Source organism: Vicugna pacos, chromosome 31 (genome assembly GCF_048564905.1).
Source record: "Vicugna pacos chromosome 31, VicPac4, whole genome shotgun sequence".
Taxonomy (NCBI): Eukaryota; Metazoa; Chordata; class Mammalia; order Artiodactyla; family Camelidae; genus Vicugna; species Vicugna pacos.
Window position 1 is genome coordinate 116,527 of NC_133017.1, and position 18,474 is coordinate 135,000.

General features: G+C 51.7%; 1 protein-coding gene and 1 non-coding gene across 2 annotated transcripts; one reads left to right on the plus strand and one right to left on the minus strand.

Moving 5' to 3' along the window:
- Window positions 1-9,901: 9,901 nt before the first annotated feature.
- LOC140690798 (U6 spliceosomal RNA) lies at window positions 9,902-10,010 on the plus strand. The gene has a single exon (XR_012066127.1). It is a non-coding gene; the product is annotated as a U6 spliceosomal RNA (small nuclear RNA).
- Window positions 10,011-12,310: 2,300 nt separating this feature from the next.
- Window positions 12,311-14,148, minus strand: LOC140690706 (uncharacterized). Its single transcript, XM_072952623.1, has 2 exons — window positions 13,892-14,148; window positions 12,311-13,627 (listed from the first exon to the last, which is right to left on the minus strand). Exon 2 carries the CDS (start codon window positions 13,469-13,471, stop codon window positions 12,440-12,442), a length of 1,032 nt encoding a protein of 343 aa, XP_072808724.1. The 5' UTR covers window positions 13,472-13,627; window positions 13,892-14,148; the 3' UTR covers window positions 12,311-12,439.
- Window positions 14,149-18,474: the final 4,326 nt, after the last annotated feature.

Consider the following 18,474-nt stretch of genomic DNA (forward strand, 5'->3'; position numbering starts at 1 on the left):
TAGGAGAAAAGGAGAAAAGAAAGAGTAAAAAGCAAAACAGTGCGGGAGGGACCGGTCCCGCGGGGAGGGAGCGGCAGAGGAGGAATAGGGCTCGTTCGCCAAAACTGCCCCTCTCCAACGGAGAGGCCGACGGGACGGAGGGGGCGCCCCCGAGCCTCAGATCTACCCAGAGCACCCCTTGACCGACCGACCCAAGTGAAACGGGCACAGAGGGTCCCCGCGACACCCAGCCCGAGTCGCAGGCCGGCAGCCAGGGGCCGGGACAGGCCGCACGAGCCGGGCGGAGGACCGGGGCGGCGGCCGGGAGGGGATACAGAGCAGAACAACCCGCCCCCCCCATACATGACGGGAAAAGAAAGGCAAAGCAACACGGCCGGTGTGCCCTGGGGGGAGGGGCGCCGTAGCCTCCGTCTCCTCAGATCCGCGGCGCCATCACCGGCGCTTCTCGCGAGAAGAGAGGCGGGACGCAGCCACAGCCGCCATAGCCTCTGGCGTGCAGCATGCGGGCGGGGGCGGGGCCGAGACTCGAATCCGCACCCGGGGGCTCCGCAGCCTTCTAGGCAGGACTGAGATTCGTTTACAGCCCGAGGCAGATAGGATATTTCTGCCCCGGTACCTCAGAGAACTCGCGCCACCATGACTAAGAAGGAGCCGAGTTTTGGGACGCAGCTAGGGGCGGGGCGGTTCCACGGTCTTCCCCGAGCCCACCTACGGAGAGGAGCGCCGCCGACCCGAGTCGGAGCACACAGCCGCACGGAGCAGCGGAACGACCGGGGCCGGGAGAGGGCGGGCGGCCAGCCAGCCACCCTCCTTCCCGGGAGGAACGCAGCATCCGACCGCGGTGCCGGGAACACGTCCCCCCCCCCCTTTTTTTTTTTCCTTTTCCTTTCTCTTTTTTAATCTCTCTTCTATCGGTTTTACCTTCTGTTACCTTTTTAACCTTGACTTTTGAACAGTCGTCTACGTTGACGGTTTTAATCCCTTTTAAATGTTTCCTTGAAAATCTTTTTATTATTATTATTTTTAAACATCCACCCCCTTTCCTTTTTCTCTTCTCTTGGTTTAGATCTCCTGTTATTGATTATTTACAGGTTTCAGATATCGTTTCTCGATCTTTTTTCTCCTTTTTATTAAGGTTATTAAAAGACGTCTCAACTCGATCGCTCTTCTGCTTCCACTTACTCTTCTATTATTGATTACACAGTGTCTTCAAACCTTTTCTTTCTCCCTCCTTTTCAAATCCTGTGTTTTATCTCTTGTTAAAGTCTGTTCTATTTCCGATTACCTTTTAAAAATTTACTTTTGAAACAATTGTGCTTTATTTTCTGATCTTTTCTATTTTTTAAAGGCTTTTAGAAGACGTCTCACCTCGATCGCTCTTCTGCTTCCACTTGCTCTTCTATTATTGCTTGTACACTCTTTTCAAACCTTTTTTTCCTCCATTCTTTTAAAATCCGGCTCCCCCACCCCCCTCCCCCTCCCACCGTCTCTGTCTCTGTCTCTCTCTCTCCCCCTATCCCCCTCTCCGTCTCCCTCTATCTCCCTCTCCCTCTCCCTCCCTCCCTCTCTCTCTCTCTCTCTCTCTCTCTCTCTCCCTCTCCCTCTCCCTCTCCCTCTCCCTCTCCCTCTCCCTCTCCCCCCCTTTTAAAGTTTTATTCCTGTATAGGCTTTAGATAAATACCTAAACTCCTTAAGGACCACAATAGATAACTGATACTCCTTAAGCCACAGTGCCAGAGAGATAGGAGCAGCATGAGGAAGCAGAGGAACCACTCCCAATGAAAAGAGCCAGAGAAATTCCCTGAAAGCACGATCCACAAAATAGACACGGATGGCCTGCTAGATCAAGATTTCAAAAAAGGAGAGATCCAAGTACCGAAGGAACTCCAAGTGATAGTGTTTAGATGTATACTGTACGTCAAAAACGAAATCGAAGCTCTAAAGAAGAGTCAAGGAGAACTGGTCAGCTCACTGGCTGACATGAGAAGTGGTCTAAAGGCTGTCCAAAGGAGGCTAGATCACACCGAGGAGCGAATAAGTGGCCCAGAAGACAGGACAACAGAAAGAACCCAATCAGAACAGCTGAGAGAAAAACAAATAAAGAACAACGAAAACAATCTCAGGGACCTACGGGACCATCGAAAGCGTGCCCATCTACGCACAATAGGGGTTCCAGAAGGGGAAGGAAGAAGCAAGGGGGTCGAAAAGGTATTTGAAGAAAGCATGACTGAAAATTTCCCAGCTCTAAAGAAGGAATCCGATATCCAAGTCCAGGAGGCTCAGAGGGTGCCAAACAGGGAGAACTCAAACAGACCCACACCGAGACCTATCCTAATCCAGATGGTCAGAGTCAAGGAGAAAGCAATGATCCTAAATGCCTTTAGGCAAGAGAAAAACAAAGAGTGAGTTCCAAGGGAACCCCCATAAGGCTCTCAGCGGATTTCTCTCCACAAACACGTCAGGCCAGAAGGGAGTGGCAAGATCTATTGAAATTCCTGAATGAAACACAAAACAAAACAAAACAAAACAAAACAATGCAGCCTAGGATACTCTATCCAGCAAAGCTATCCTTTAGAATAGAAGGAGAGGTAAAGAACTTCACACAGACAAGCAAAAACTAAAAGAGTTTTGCAACACTCAACCCATGCGAAAAGAAACATCCACAGGTCTACTCTAAATAGAGAAGAAGCAGGACGGTACAAACATGAGACACTCATCCCCGGAAAGGTGATCACTCCCGTTCATTCCAAACAGAATAAACACAAAATTGTAAAAGAAGACATCTAAACCATCAGGAGTGACAGAGGGAAGCAAGAAAATATAGAGACTTTTATTTTTCCCCCTTCTCCTTCCTTTCTTTCTCTTTGAAACGTTTTGTTCTCGGTAGGATGGGCTTGAGATTCTATTACTATCTGTTTCGTACAAACAGTTATAGTCCTAGGTGAACAGATTTCCAAAAGAAAAACGAACGAACGAACGAACGAACGAACGAACGAACTAACAAAACAGAAACAGACCGACAGATTACAAACTTGAGGTTGTCAGGGGTAAGGGCGGTGGGACGGGACTGGGATCTCCACATGTAGAATAGATAAACACGATGGTACCGTGGAACACGGGGAAGAAAAGTTTAAAAAAACACGGGGAAGAAAAGTTTAAAAAAAAAAAATCAAATAAGCCAAATGACGCCTACCCGCCCGAAGAAAGAAAAGTCCATAGACACGGACGCGCATGCGTACAGACACCGCATACAGAGAGAGAGAGAGAGAGAGAGAGAGAGAGAGAGAGAGAGAGAGAAAGAGAGAGAGAGAGACACAACCTTCACCCCCGCACACACACAACCCCACTCATCTTTTCACCCTCTCTGGGCTTTTGCCCTTTTGAGAATGAACGTCATCCAGAGCCGGTACCCTACAGGATGCCACCTTTTCAGATTGGCTCCTTTCAGGGAGTCATGTGCACGCAGAAACTGCCCCGCCTGTCTCCCACAGGTCTCTCGGCTCCACGGGCCCCTGGTTTCCTTTTTAGAGCCAAATCACATGCCGTGGCACGGACCTAGCCCGGGCTACGTGTCCCTTCACCTCTTGAAGGACGCGTCTGTCTCGGTCGCCTCCACGGTTCCGGCGGTGATGAAGCAAGCCCCTCCACCCCCCACCCCCACCCCGCCCGCCATCCAGGTCCGTCCGTCCGCGTTCAGGTTTCCGCGTGGACGGAGCCCCGAGGGCTAGGCCTCAGGGTGAGGGTGGTATGGCGGGTGGCGGGTGGCACACTGAAGGGTCCGAAATCCGGAGGATGCCGGCAAGGAAGGTCGCCAGGTCAAAGCCTTCCTTCCCTCCCTCCGTCTCCTTAGGGTGGATGGCTGGGCCCATGAATTCAGAGAGGACACGAGACACATGGTGTGAACCGAGATTCCCAAGCCAGGAGACCTGGTGGAGGGTAAAGAAACGAGCTTATTGGGGGGGGGGGGCCGGGGGGGGATGGGGGGGTTCTTAGGACTGCAGCCCAGGAGACACAGATGCAAGAAAGAAGCACTGGAAGTGTGTGTCACCAGACTACCCCACGGGGCAAGTGGAGAAGGGGAAACGAAAGAAAACACCACAAGAGCAAGGCGGGAACTTTGAAACGACAAGGCTGCAGCTAGCAGCTGCTGGCAGATTTGTTTTTGAAACCGGTTGGTGGCGCCCTTGAGCTTGATACAGTTCTGACCACTCATGCCCCCCCTCCCCCCATGGATGCCGGTGTCGGGACCCAGGGGAGGCCACCCCAAACATGTATGTGCCTCCGTGGCACACGGATAGGTTAGAAATGAGAGTGACCGAAGAAGCCGAGGGGCCGGCCAGCAGACGCAAGAGGGACCGGACCCTCAGACTCTTCTTTCTGTCTCCCTGAAAGCGGGAAATCAATCACTTCCGTGGAGGGTGCCCTCCCTGCATCTGGACTTAGGAAATCACCCTGATCTCCCACTGAGAGCCTTCAGGCCCCGGAAGCCTAGAGAAAACCAACCAACCTCGTGACTTCTTTCAGGGGCTTCCCCCCCAAAACCCAAACTCCGTCTCGATTCTTCACAGACGGGTCACCCAAAACCAAAGTCTCTCAGCCCGGTCCATTTCGCACAAAGGGCTGATTTCTTGTCCTAAAACGGAGAAAAGCTGCCTGCTTCGGGGACACATGAGTGCTTGAATGAAAGACAGGAGGTTCCCTGTCGCTCCTGCTCAACGATCCGTCTGGGGTCCATTTTTGGATCAGTCCAGCCCAGAGGACTCAAGATGTGTAGAGGGAGGGGACAACGTGCCCCTCCCCGAAACAAGACTATGTCTGTAACCAAGTTCCTCCCACTGGCCGTCCAGCTCCATTTTGGATGACTGAATCCTGGTTCACCTCATTTGGCTGTTTTGTTTTGTTTCGTTGTGTTTGTTCTTGTTTTTGTTTTTTGATTAATAGACTTTATTTCCTAGAGCAGTTTCAGGCTCACAGCAGAATTGAGCAGAAAATACAGAGAGTTCTCACACAGCCCTCCCCACCCACACATATATCCTCCCCTCCCCTCAACATCCCTCATCAGTGTGGCCTATTTGGTCAAACTGATGGTCCGACATGGACACGCTATTATCAATCAAAGTCCATAGTTTACATGACGGTTCACTCTTGATGTCGTACGTTCTATGGGTTTTGACAAATGCATAATGACATGTAGCCACCACTATGGTATCCGACGGAATAATTTCATCGCCTTAAAAAAATCCCACACGCTGTATCTGTTCATTCCTCCTTCCCTCCCTCTCCCCAAACCCCTGGATACCACGATCTTTTTATTGTTTCTAGAGCTTTGCCTTTTCCAGGATGTCCTTTGGTTGGAATTGTCCAGTTGGTAACATTTTCAGACCGGTTTCTTTGATTTAGTAAGATGTCTTCTAAGTTTCTTCCATGTCTTTCATGGCTTGATAGCTAATTTCCTTGTCTTTCTTTCTTTTTTATTCATGTATTTATTTTTTAATTTTTTACTGCACACATATTTTTTAATTTACATATACGTACTGTTCATTGTTTCCAGGAAGGTTTAGCGCTTTAGCTTTTTAAACTTACATAGTTATCAAAGGAATAAAGCCAACCGCAAAATAAGGATGAATTCAAAAAGATACACACACCCTGCTATTAACAGCAACATCATTTATAATGGCCAAGATACGGAAGCATCCTAAGTGCACATCAATATTTGAATAGATAAAAAGAGGGGACACACACACACACACACACACACACACACACACACATATACACACACGGAATGGAATACAATTCACCCGTAAGAAAGAAGGATATTTTGCCATTTGTGGCCTTTCCTTTCCTTTTTTTTTTTTTTTTTTTCCCCTCCTCCACTTTAAAAACCAGAATTTTATAACTGGGATAAACACTTCCATTGCGTCAAAAACAGTAAAATGCCTAGAAATAAACTTAATCGAGGAGGTTACCTATACTCCAGAATCTGAAATGACACAAAGAAATGGAAAGCTGTCTTGTGCTCTTGCATTGGCAGAATCAATACTATCAAAATGGCCACACTACCCAAAGCAATCCGCAGGTTCCGTGCAACCCCTGTCAAAATACTCACGACATTCCTCACAGAACTAGAACAAACAATTTCAAAATGTATAAGGAACAATGGAAGACCCTAAACAGGCAAAGCCATCTTTTGTAGGTCTCCTCTCTCTCTCTCTCTCCCTCTCTCTCTCTCTCTTTCTCTCTCTCTCCCCACTCCCTCCCTCCCTTTCTCTGTCATGTTTTTGTTCTCTTTTCTTAGGGTTTGATGACTTGAGACGATCCTTTAACATTCCTTGTAAAGCCGGCTTGATGGTGCTGAAATCTTGTAGCTTTCGTTTATCTGTGAAGCTTTTGATTTCTCCCTCAAATCTGAACGAGAGCCTTGCTGAGTAGAGTATTCTTGGCTGTCACTTTTCCCCTTTCATCACTTTAAATATGTTGTGCCACCCACTTCTGGCCTGTAGAGTTTCTGCTGAAAAATCAGCTGATAACCTTACGGGAGTTCCCTTGTATGTTATTTGTTGCTTTTCTCTCGCTCATTTTAATATTTTCTCCTTACCCTTAATTTTGGTCAATTTGATGATGATGTGTCTCGGTGTGTTCCCGTATGGTACTCTCGGCACTTCCACCTCATTTGGTTATTTAAAGGATCTTCAGTCTGTTCAATTCATAGGAGAGAACTTCCACACGTATTTCTTCTCAGTTTTATGAAACAAAGAAGGACCCAGAAAACTGGCAAAACATAAATGCTCTTCTATTGGGTTGAGCAAAGACAGGCCCTGGCCGGGGAGGGGGGGGGGGTGTAGATGTATGTTATGTCCTGATTCCAGGAAGGAAAGGGGCCAGGGTCAGCGTGCCCTTCTTTCTGGGGTATCTGTCTGTTCGCTTTTGGTGTTCGGCTGGTTTGGTTATTTCGGCTTTCTGTTTGGTTCCTTTCACAGATCCAGTGGCTCAAAGCAGCATTCTGATTTTCTTTTCTCCTGGGGTTTGGTTTTTGATAGGTAGAGGGACAGGGCCCACGCAGGGGTGGGGGTGGGGGTGGGGGTCACTGCGGCAGAGAAAGGGAGGCGGCTATGGTGAAATCATCGAGCTGAGGGGATTTCTACGAGAGGGACTCTCCGAAGTGAATGGGGTCCAAGGAGATCATCAGGGTTTCTGTGTGCTCGGTTGGTTTTGTTCGTGCGTGTGTTTGTTTTTTCTGGACGAGGCCAAAGAACTCCTCGGGTGGAGGTGCGTGTCCGAAGGGTCTGACAGGATGGGAGGATGCGGGGCGAGTCAGTCCATGTGCCCAGAAAGAGAGAGAACCTGTCATAGCTGAGACTCAGGCCTTTTTTGGACCTAGGCCCAGAGAGCAGTTCGGCTCCGAGCATTCACGGAGAAGTTCGTCGCCACCTCAGTCGTGTCCCCCACCCCCGCCCTCCCCCACGCCTCGGCCCCCAGTGAAGGAGGAATCATGAAGTGGCCGCACTTAGGCTAAGCCAATTTTGGGCTTTATGCTTACTGCTTGCTTTTAGAACGATCAGCAAACTCGACTGACCAGACACCGCTCCCAGCCCCAGGCCCACTGTTCAAAGCAGCTAAAGTTGTCGATTCTAACTGTTTGATTGGACCTTCCTCTGATCGTTCAAATTGACAATCATGTTTGACGTCTGAGTCTTTCCCCAGGAAGGGAGTCACGGGAGGATAAGCTCAGGAGAACGACCAGCCCCCTCCCACCCCCCCACCCCGAGTTCCTCCGTGGCGCTGGTGCCGCCGGGTGAGTCTGACCAGAGAAAGAAGGTCACGGGCTGATGACCTACTAGACCACCAGGAGGTCCCATGTTACCAGACACTCATCCAGATTTAGGAGGAAGTTTTATCAGAGACCCTTGTTGATCATGAGCACCTTTTATGCTCCCGCCTGTTGTGATTCCCTTTCATGCTCCAACCTGTTCGTCCACAGAAGCATGAAACCCCAACCCCAAGACGGGTTCACAGTTTGGAAGGCACTACTAGCCTGCTGTGAGTCCCCTTTGCCCAGCAAAGCAATCAAGCTGCCTCTTTTCTTCTAAACTCTAAGACCCTGTCTCTGGGTTATTTGGCTCGTCAGGGACGGGGTTGGGGGGGGCGATCTTTCGGCAACACCCGCACAAGTTTCCCTGAGTGGCAGGAACCAGCGTGGCCCTCAGGCCTCAGCCCCGCAGGCAGGCAGGCAGGCAGGCAGGCAGGCAGAGCTGGAGCGACCGTTGGTCCCGCCCCCGCCCGCGCACCCCCCCCCCCGCCCCCCGCCGCTGCTTCCGCCGCCGCCGCCGCCGCCGCCGCCACTGCCGCCGCCGCCCAGGCCTCCTCCACCGATCGGTCCCAAATCGGGTCCTAAATCGACTGGACTGTCTCCTGGAAGCGGGGGCGGGGACGTCAGGAGGATCCATTCGGCAGGGCCTCGTTCAATCGCTTCATTCAAATGCAGAAAGCTCTGTGCTCAGGTCAGAGCCTTTGACTTGGCCTCCGGCTCCTCTCCGTTGAACGGCTTTTGTTTTTTGGTTTCAATTTCCCCACCCTTAGGCCACCCCGTCCCAACTGCACGGAGGGAGGCGGGAGGGAGGGGGAGAATCTCGCCTGGTCTCAGGCCAAAGGAGTCCCCTCCTTTTCCTAACCTGGGTAAACCCCACTAAACCGTTTGAGAATCATGGAAGGGCATGGAAGCAGACCTCTGACTTGATAGATTCCTCTGGGATGGGAGACTTTAAAAAAAAAAAAAATTCTTTTTCCCCTGCTTCCAGGGAGGCAGAAAGGAGGGACAGAGTGTTCCTCTTGCCTCGGGCAGTTCTTTCTTTGTTTGTTTCTTTCTTTTGTTAAATCATGCTTTTTTTTTTTTTTCCTTCCTTTTTTTTCCTTCCAGTTTTATTGAGACAGAGTTGACATACAGCAGTGTATACTTTGGGGGGCGGGCGGGGAGAGGAATTCGATTTTATGCATTTATTTTTGACCGGAGGTACTGGGGATTTAACCCAAGACCTTGTGCTTGCTTGCTAAGCACACACTCTACCACTGACCTATACCCTCCCCCTTGGCCACTTGTGAAGTCCCTTTCATTCAGCATAATCCATCGGGCACATTTTGGGGCAGCCTACTCTGGACCCCAACATTTCCTATTCTGTAACTTCCCTGGAAGTTTTACACATTAAAAGCTGGGCTGTTGACTGTGCGTGTGCGTGTGCGTGTGCGTCCGTGCGTGCGTGCGTGCGGTCTGGGGGCAGGAGGGAGGGAATGGTTTCCTAGGGGGCCTGCGTTTCATGGACCCAGTTTCTTAGTTCTGAGAACAGGTCTGTTCAAGGAAACTGTTGCCGTTGTAGTATCTCGTCTCAGGAGGCGGTGGTGTCGATGGGCTTCTGAAGCTAGGCCTAGGGAGCAAGCAGTCAGGTATCGCCTAAGAGGCACTTGTGTGGACAACCAAAGTACAGCACAAAGGTGAATCGTCGGAGCAGATGAGAAACCAGATTCAGGGCCGGGAGTAGGGGGTCAGTCTGGTAGGAGATTTCCACACATCGGGGTCATCGAAACGGCTCGAGCAGTTTGAAATGCCTCTGATGATGTCCTGGGGTGTTCGGCTCAACTCTCTGAGCGGCTCCCCCGAAAACAGGCCCGAGGATGGTTTCCACAGGAGCTGTTGTGGCCATTTCTCTGACGTTTACCTCCCGTTGTCCAGCTTCAGTCTGCAAGGCTTCAGGAGACGGAGCGTTTTCGTACTCAATGATGCCAAGGCAAAAGGGTGAGAGAAAATGGGAAACATTCGTGGAGAGGGTCCTAGGCAGATAGTGGAGGCAACTAGAAGACCTTCAGTCTCCGGGCTGGCTTTCAGGTTGAGACAAAAACCCTAAGGAAAGCACTTGCTGCCACAGGACATAGACTAACATGGGAACCATCCAGAGAAGATCAGCACGGCCCCTGAACGTGGACGACACACGCCCATGCGTGAAGCGTTCCATAGTTTTAGTGAAGTCAGTCACCCAGGGAAAGACAGATATCCTATGCCATCACTTCTAGGTGGGATCTGAAAGTAAGTCAAGACACCCATCCATACATAAATAACTCCATTTTAAAAAGACTCCAAGGAACCTATTTACAAAACAGAAACAGACTGGACTCGCAGACATGGAAAAGAAACCGATGGTTAACACAGGGGACAGGGTAGGGTGGAGGAACGGGGTAAGGCGGAGGGATAAATCAGGAGTTTGGGATTAGCAGATATAAACCACCCTATACAAACTAGGTACACAAGTAGGTCCTACTGTCTAGCACAGGGAACTATGTTCAATAGCTTGTAATAACCTATCCTGAAAAAGTATACGTGTGTGTGTGTGTGTGTGTGTGTGTGTGTGTGTGTGTGTGTGTGTGAATAAGTGAATCACTATGCCGTACGTCATAAATGAACACAACATTGTAAGTCAACTATACTTCCATTGACAGAGAGTTCCTACAATAAGCAGGCAGACAGACCGACAGACCGTCAGACAGACAGACAGGCAGGCAGACAGACACACACACACACACACACACACACACACACACACACACACACACACACACTGTCTGTCTGTCTGTCTGTCTGTCTGTCTGTCTCTCTCTCTCTCTCTCTCTCTTTCTCTGTCTGTCTGTCTATCTGTCTGTCTCTCTTCTAAGGGTGGAGAAGAGTTTGCTGAGCTATTTCGGGGGCCCTCTCATCCTAGTTCCTATCTCCAAGTTGGTTCAAAGTCCAAAAGGCCGTCAAGCACTTAGTCAGATAGGTCCCTCGAAGAATACCTCCCACATCACGATGACAGACTTCTTAGGCCAGCCGAGAAGGTCCTTCAGTTCTGTGCCCATCTTGGCTCTAAGTTGATGTCAGTCCTCCAGGATCCAAGAAAGCCACGTTGGAAAACAAGTGGTGATTTTGATGGGACAGAAGATCAGTCATTTGGGGGGCGAAGGGTGGGGTAGGGAGAGATACCAGCCTGTCTGTCTGTCTGTTTTCATCCAGTGTGGGAGCCTTCCCAAAGAGATAACTCGAGAAGAGAGAAACGGGGAGTTGACAAAGAACACGTGCGGTGGCGTGCCCTCCCCCCACCCCAGGAGAAGGCCAAGCCAGAAGTCCCTCCGGATGGCGGGCTCTGGACTCCGGCTTCCAGGGGAAGCGATATTTTTTCCTCCCCATTTCAGGCCCGGAAGAAGAGGGAGAGGCAGAGTGTCCTTCTCGGGCATCCGTTGTTTCTGAAGCACGCTTGTTGCCGAAAGATCGGCCCCCGTCCCCGATGAGCCCAAGAATCCAGAGACAAGGTCTTGGAGCTTAGAAGAAAAGAGGTCATTTTATCGCTCTGCCGGGCAAAGGGGATTCACAGCAGGCTAGCGTCTTCAAAACTGTGTACCCACCTTGGGGATGGAGTGGGTGGGGTGGTTCTAGAGCCATAGCTCAAACAATCAAGCATCGATCACCATCCACAGAATCGTTTTCTCATCAGAAGACTCAGCATGGTGTCACGATGCCTCCCAGGTGACCCATTCTATAGAGGCTGGCGGTTAGATCTCATTATCTCATAAGCACTCAAGGTGTGGCCTTCTTGGTCACTCAGGCTATTTTGTCAGGTCAGTAGTCCCGTGACCGACCTTCTCCTCGGAGAAGGACTCAGAGACCCAGCACGATGATGACTTGCAATGACTGAAATACAGTAGAAACAGTAAGATCGATAGCTTCCAGTTTCAACAACGGGCCTGGAACCGTGAGCAGCAACCGGTCAGTCAGAAGAGTCGACCGTTTTAAGGGCGAGCATAAGAAACCGAATGACACCCCCCCCCCCCAAGCAAATGAATGAATGAATGAATGACCTAATGATCCTCCCCTCCTCTCCCCCCCCCCGCCCAAAAACGAAGCAATCCGTTAGCCTAATTCCGGCCATTTTATTCATCCTCCTTCACCCTGAAGCCCCAGTCAGCCACGTGCCACAGTGGTCTGTTTTCCGGTTTCCTCCACCACCCCAACCCCCACCAACGACCACCCCGCCAACATCCCCCCATGCCCAACCACCGCCCCAAGCGCGGGACTGGACGGGGGTGCTGGGGGCTGAGGGGGCGGCGATGGCGGCTTGAGGTGAGGGTGGGGAGTGTTCCGCCCAGATCGTATAGGAAGCTCAAACACAGCTGCAGTACGAGACGAGATGGTAGATTTCTGTGAGTCCTCCCTCCTCTTAAAATCCTTCCTAAGGAGGAGACAGACAGAAAGAGAAACATCACCCTCACTCCCAACGCCTCCTGTGCCCTCGTTGCACCCCAAAACAACAACAAGAAAAACAAAAACAAACACAACCACAAATAACTCGCTATCCCTGGGGAAGAAGGTTTCGATGGCATGGGGATATCATTCTAAACTTCATTCCCTCTTCATCACATTTCATGGAAACCGATTGCAATCTATGAGGCCCTGTGAAGGTAGGGGTTGGGGGGTAGGGAGGAGGGAGGGAAGGGAAGGGGGGAGAGAGAGAGAGAGAGAGAGAGAGAGAGAGAGCGCAGAGGAGAGGAGGGATAAAAGGGGAGAGGACAGGAAAGGAGAGGAGGGAAAAGAGGGGAGGGAAGGGGAAGCGAGAGGAGGCGAGGGGAGAGGAGAGGAGTGGAGGAGAGGGGAGAAGAGAGGAGCGGAGGGGTGAGGGGGGAAGGGAGGGGAGAACAGGGAAGAGGAGAGGAGGGGAGAGGAGAGGAAAGAGAGACAAGGGAGACAGACAGAAAGGCACACACACACACACACACACACACACACACACACACACACACACACACAGAATAGCGAAATGGAGAGAGAGACAGAGAGAGACAGACAGACAGACAGACACGGATCTAGGTCCGGGAGACTACACATGGGTATTCTTCTGAGTGATTTTATGTGTTTTCTCAATCGCCACCTATGGAGATAAAAGTCGCTCCCATAAGATGAAGGGAGTCCTTCTGCCACCGCCCCCGGCCCCGCCCTCCAGCACCGCTTGTGTTTGTCAGGGATTCCAAGCCAAAGCACGTGGAGGAGTGGGAGAGCTTCCTGGCGGCCCAAGGGGGAGGAAAGTCCGGCAGCATGAGAGAGGTAGTTGGCACGGGGAAGCTGGAGGCAGGCTGACGAGAAGATGGGTGAGGGGGCAGGGAGGAGGGTTTCCCAAGTTGGAGAGCCAAGACGAGGGAGGGGAGCCGTCGGTGGTCGCGTTCTGACCCCGACCCCGACCCAGACTGGAGCGGATCCCTGAAAGGAGGCGGTTCGGGCTCTCCTGCCGAGAACGCCCCTCTCTTCCTCTTTGTGCAGAAACACCTTCCGCGGACCGAGAAAGTCTATCCCGAGACCCTCGTCGGAAGAGTCCTTTCCAGACCCATCACGATCCTCCTGGGCCAAGGGGTCCAGGGGATGGGGCGGGGCCTCCATTCGATCCGTCTTCCGTCCGTCCATCCATCCGCAAGATCTTGAATATCCATGTAGGATTCCGGATGGTAGCAGTTTTCCAGGATCCTCCAGATCCTTGTAAGACCTCTCCTGGCAGATTCGACCCCTAGGTCGTACCGCGCAGCACAGGGCACTAGATTCAGTCCCTCGGGACGAGGGTTCCTGAAAAAGACCAGGAAAAAGAAGAACACAATCACTATGGTGTGCACCAGCCAGAAACCAGCACAACCTCGTCACTCTAACAGACTTGCCAAAGGCGGGGTGGGGAGAGAAAGTCATAGGATGGCTACCATCCCTCCCACCCCCACCCCACACGCCAAGCCCCCCAGCCCATCGTCATCCCTGCTCCCCCTCCTCCTCCCCCTCCCCTCCATCGACGCCCGCCTCCCGCTTGTACCCCACTCCTCCGAACCCAGCACCACCCACCTCGGCCTGGACGTGCTCGGCTCGGCTCGGCTCGGCTCGGCCCGGCCCGGCCCGGCCCGGCCCGGCCGTCCGGCCGACTTCTTCGCAGTGTCTAAAATAGCGCCCGGCCGACAGGCAGGTGGCACACGGCACCCGGCAGGGGAGCGAGCGGGACGGTTCGGGATCTCTGGGCGGCGGGGACACGCGGCCGGACAACCAGGAGCACGGACGGCCTGGCGTGCGTTTCTCCGCTCGGGGGGCCTCGACCAGGGACTGTGGTACGGGGAACGGGGACACACACACACACACACACACACACACACACACACACACACACACCCCTTCACCCCCACCCCCACCCCCACCTCCACCTCTGACAGCTTTCATTTGTTTTCGGCCGACCGTCCCTCGATGAGGTACAAGTGCCGGGGCTGGGGCTGGGGCTGGGGCTGGGGGGGTGGAGTTCCTCCCTCCACAACGACCCCACACGGGCTCTGTTCCAGTCACCCGAGTCCTCTTCCAAGTGAGACCACAGGCCTCCATCACCCGGCGTGAGCACTCGGGGGAAAAAGTCACCATCCTCATCGCTCCGCTCCACCTCTACACGTGAAGAACAGTTCCCAGCCCACGCCACTCAACCCCACCCCACGCCCCGATGCCACCCACCGCAGTGGAGAGAAACGAGACGAATCCACAGACGTCCATCCATCCGATGAAGAAACGGACGGCCCCATTCCAAGGAAGCATAGATATCTAGTCAGGAGATTCATCGAGTACTATGGAGGCGGTGGGAAAGGGGGGGGGGTGTTGCGGTGGGGAGGGCCTAGAGATCCAGCAGTACAGCCCGTGCTTAGCATGCAAAAAATAAAGGCCCAGGGTTCAATCCCCAGCACCTACTCTTCAAAAATAACCCGCGGAGAAGCAAGACGGCGGAGTAGAAGGACACTCGTAGCTCACCCTCTCCCACAAATACACCAAAACTCACATCGACGGACCCACTTGGCCAATCAGAGCACCTGCGGAACTCCGACAGAACACCGCCCTCTTCGAAAGACAAAGACGCCCAAAATCTGGTAGGAGAAAAGGAGAAAAGAAAGAGTAAAAAGCAAAACAGTGCGGGAGGGACCGGTCCCGCGGGGAGGGAGCGGCAGAGGAGGAATAGGGCTCGTTCGCCAAAACTGCCCCTCTCCAACGGAGAGGCCGACGGGACGGAGGGGGCGCCCCCGAGCCTCAGATCTACCCAGAGCACCCCTTGACCGACCGACCCAAGTGAAACGGGCACAGAGGGTCCCCGCGACACCCAGCCCGAGTCGCAGGCCGGCAGCCAGGGGCCGGGACAGGCCGCACGAGCCGGGCGGAGGACCGGGGCGGCGGCCGGGAGGGGATACAGAGCAGAACAACCCGCCCCCCCCATACATGACGGGAAAAGAAAGGCAAAGCAACACGGCCGGTGTGCCCTGGGGGGAGGGGCGCCGTAGCCTCCGTCTCCTCAGATCCGCGGCGCCATCACCGGCGCTTCTCGCGAGAAGAGAGGCGGGACGCAGCCACAGCCGCCATAGCCTCTGGCGTGCAGCATGCGGGCGGGGGCGGGGCCGAGACTCGAATCCGCACCCGGGGGCTCCGCAGCCTTCTAGGCAGGACTGAGATTCGTTTACAGCCCGAGGCAGATAGGATATTTCTGCCCCGGTACCTCAGAGAACTCGCGCCACCATGACTAAGAAGGAGCCGAGTTTTGGGACGCAGCTAGGGGCGGGGCGGTTCCACGGTCTTCCCCGAGCCCACCTACGGAGAGGAGCGCCGCCGACCCGAGTCGGAGCACACAGCCGCACGGAGCAGCGGAACGACCGGGGCCGGGAGAGGGCGGGCGGCCAGCCAGCCACCCTCCTTCCCGGGAGGAACGCAGCATCCGACCGCGGTGCCGGGAACACGTCCCCCCCCCCCTTTTTTTTTTTCCTTTTCCTTTCTCTTTTTTAATCTCTCTTCTATCGGTTTTACCTTCTGTTACCTTTTTAACCTTGACTTTTGAACAGTCGTCTACGTTGACGGTTTTAATCCCTTTTAAATGTTTCCTTGAAAATCTTTTTATTATTATTATTTTTAAACATCCACCCCCTTTCCTTTTTCTCTTCTCTTGGTTTAGATCTCCTGTTATTGATTATTTACAGGTTTCAGATATCGTTTCTCGATCTTTTTTCTCCTTTTTATTAAGGTTATTAAAAGACGTCTCAACTCGATCGCTCTTCTGCTTCCACTTACTCTTCTATTATTGATTACACAGTGTCTTCAAACCTTTTCTTTCTCCCTCCTTTTCAAATCCTGTGTTTTATCTCTTGTTAAAGTCTGTTCTATTTCCGATTACCTTTTAAAAATTTACTTTTGAAACAATTGTGCTTTATTTTCTGATCTTTTCTATTTTTTAAAGGCTTTTAGAAGACGTCTCACCTCGATCGCTCTTCTGCTTCCACTTGCTCTTCTATTATTGCTTGTACACTCTTTTCAAACCTTTTTTTCCTCCATTCTTTTAAAATCCGGCTCCCCCACCCCCCTCCCCCTCCCACCGTCTCTGTCTCTGTCTCTCTCTCTCCCCCTATCCCCCTCTCCGTCTCCCTCTATCTCCCTCTCCCTCTCCCTCCCTCCCTCCCTCTCTCTCTCTCTCTCTCTCTCTCTCTCTCTCTCTCTCTCTCTCTCTCTCTCTCTCTCTCCTCTCCCTCTCCCTCTCCCTCTCCCTCTCCCTCTCCCTCTCCCCCCCTTTTAAAGTTTTATTCCTGTATAGGCTTTAGATAAATACCTAAACTCCTTAAGGACCACAATAGATAACTGATACTCCTTAAGCCACAGTGCCAGAGAGATAGGAGCAGCATGAGGAAGCAGAGGAACCACTCCCAATGAAAAGAGCCAGAGAAATTCCCTGAAAGCACGATCCACAAAATAGACACGGATGGCCTGCTAGATCAAGATTTCAAAAAAGGAGAGATCCAAGTACCGAAGGAACTCCAAGTGATAGTGTTTAGATGTATACTGTACGTCAAAAACGAAATCGAAGCTCTAAAGAAGAGTCAAGGAGAACTGGTCAGCTCACTGGCTGACATGAGAAGTGGTCTAAAGGCTGTCCAAAGGAGGCTAGATCACACCGAGGAGCGAATAAGTGGCCCAGAAGACAGGACAACAGAAAGAACCCAATCAGAACAGCTGAGAGAAAAACAAATAAAGAACAACGAAAACAATCTCAGGGACCTACGGGACCATCGAAAGCGTGCCCATCTACGCACAATAGGGGTTCCAGAAGGGGAAGGAAGAAGCAAGGGGGTCGAAAAGGTATTTGAAGAAAGCATGACTGAAAATTTCCCAGCTCTAAAGAAGGAATCCGATATCCAAGTCCAGGAGGCTCAGAGGGTGCCAAACAGGGAGAACTCAAACAGACCCACACCGAGACCTATCCTAATCCAGATGGTCAGAGTCAAGGAGAAAGCAATGATCCTAAATGCCTTTAGGCAAGAGAAAAACAAAGAGTGAGTTCCAAGGGAACCCCCATAAGGCTCTCAGCGGATTTCTCTCCACAAACACGTCAGGCCAGAAGGGAGTGGCAAGATCTATTGAAATTCCTGAATGAAACACAAAACAAAACAAAACAAAACAAAACAATGCAGCCTAGGATACTCTATCCAGCAAAGCTATCCTTTAGAATAGAAGGAGAGGTAAAGAACTTCACAGACAAGCAAAAACTAAAAGAGTTTTGCAACACTCAACCCATGCGAAAAGAAACATCCACAGGTCTACTCTAAATAGAGAAGAAGCAGGACGGTACAAACATGAGACACTCATCCCCGGAAAGGTGATCACTCCCGTTCATTCCAAACAGAATAAACACAAAATTGTAAAAGAAGACATCTAAACCATCAGGAGTGACAGAGGGAAGCAAGAAAATATAGAGACTTTTATTTTTCCCCCTTCTCCTTCCTTTCTTTCTCTTTGAAACGTTTTGTTCTCGGTAGGATGGGCTTGAGATTCTATTACTATCTGTTTCGTACAAACAGTTATAGTCCTAGGTGAACAGATTTCCAAAAGAAAAACGAACGAACGAACGAACGAACGAACGAACGAACTAACAAAACAGAAACAGACCGACAGATTACAAACTTGAGGTTGTCAGGGGTAAGGGCGGTGGGACGGGACTGGGATCTCCACATGTAGAATAGATAAACACGATGGTACCGTGGAACACGGGGAAGAAAAGTTTAAAAAAAAAAAATCAAATAAGCCAAATGACGCCTACCCGCCCGAAGAAAGAAAAGTCCATAGACACGGACGCGCATGCGTACAGACACCGCATACAGAGAGAGAGAGAGAGAGAGAGAGAGAGAGAGAGAGAGAGAGAGAGAGACAGACAGACAGACAGACAGACAGACAGACAGACAGACAGACAAAGACAGACAAAGACACACATACTTAAGCCAAGCATGCAAACTAAAAATCCCTACATGACGTGAAGCAACCCAGATCATCCAATAACCAAGGACGCCCGGTCAACTAGAGATCCTTGGGGCCACAGGAGGCCAGGTAAGCCGCATAGGCACACAGAGTACAATCCCTCGGGCCACGGGCAG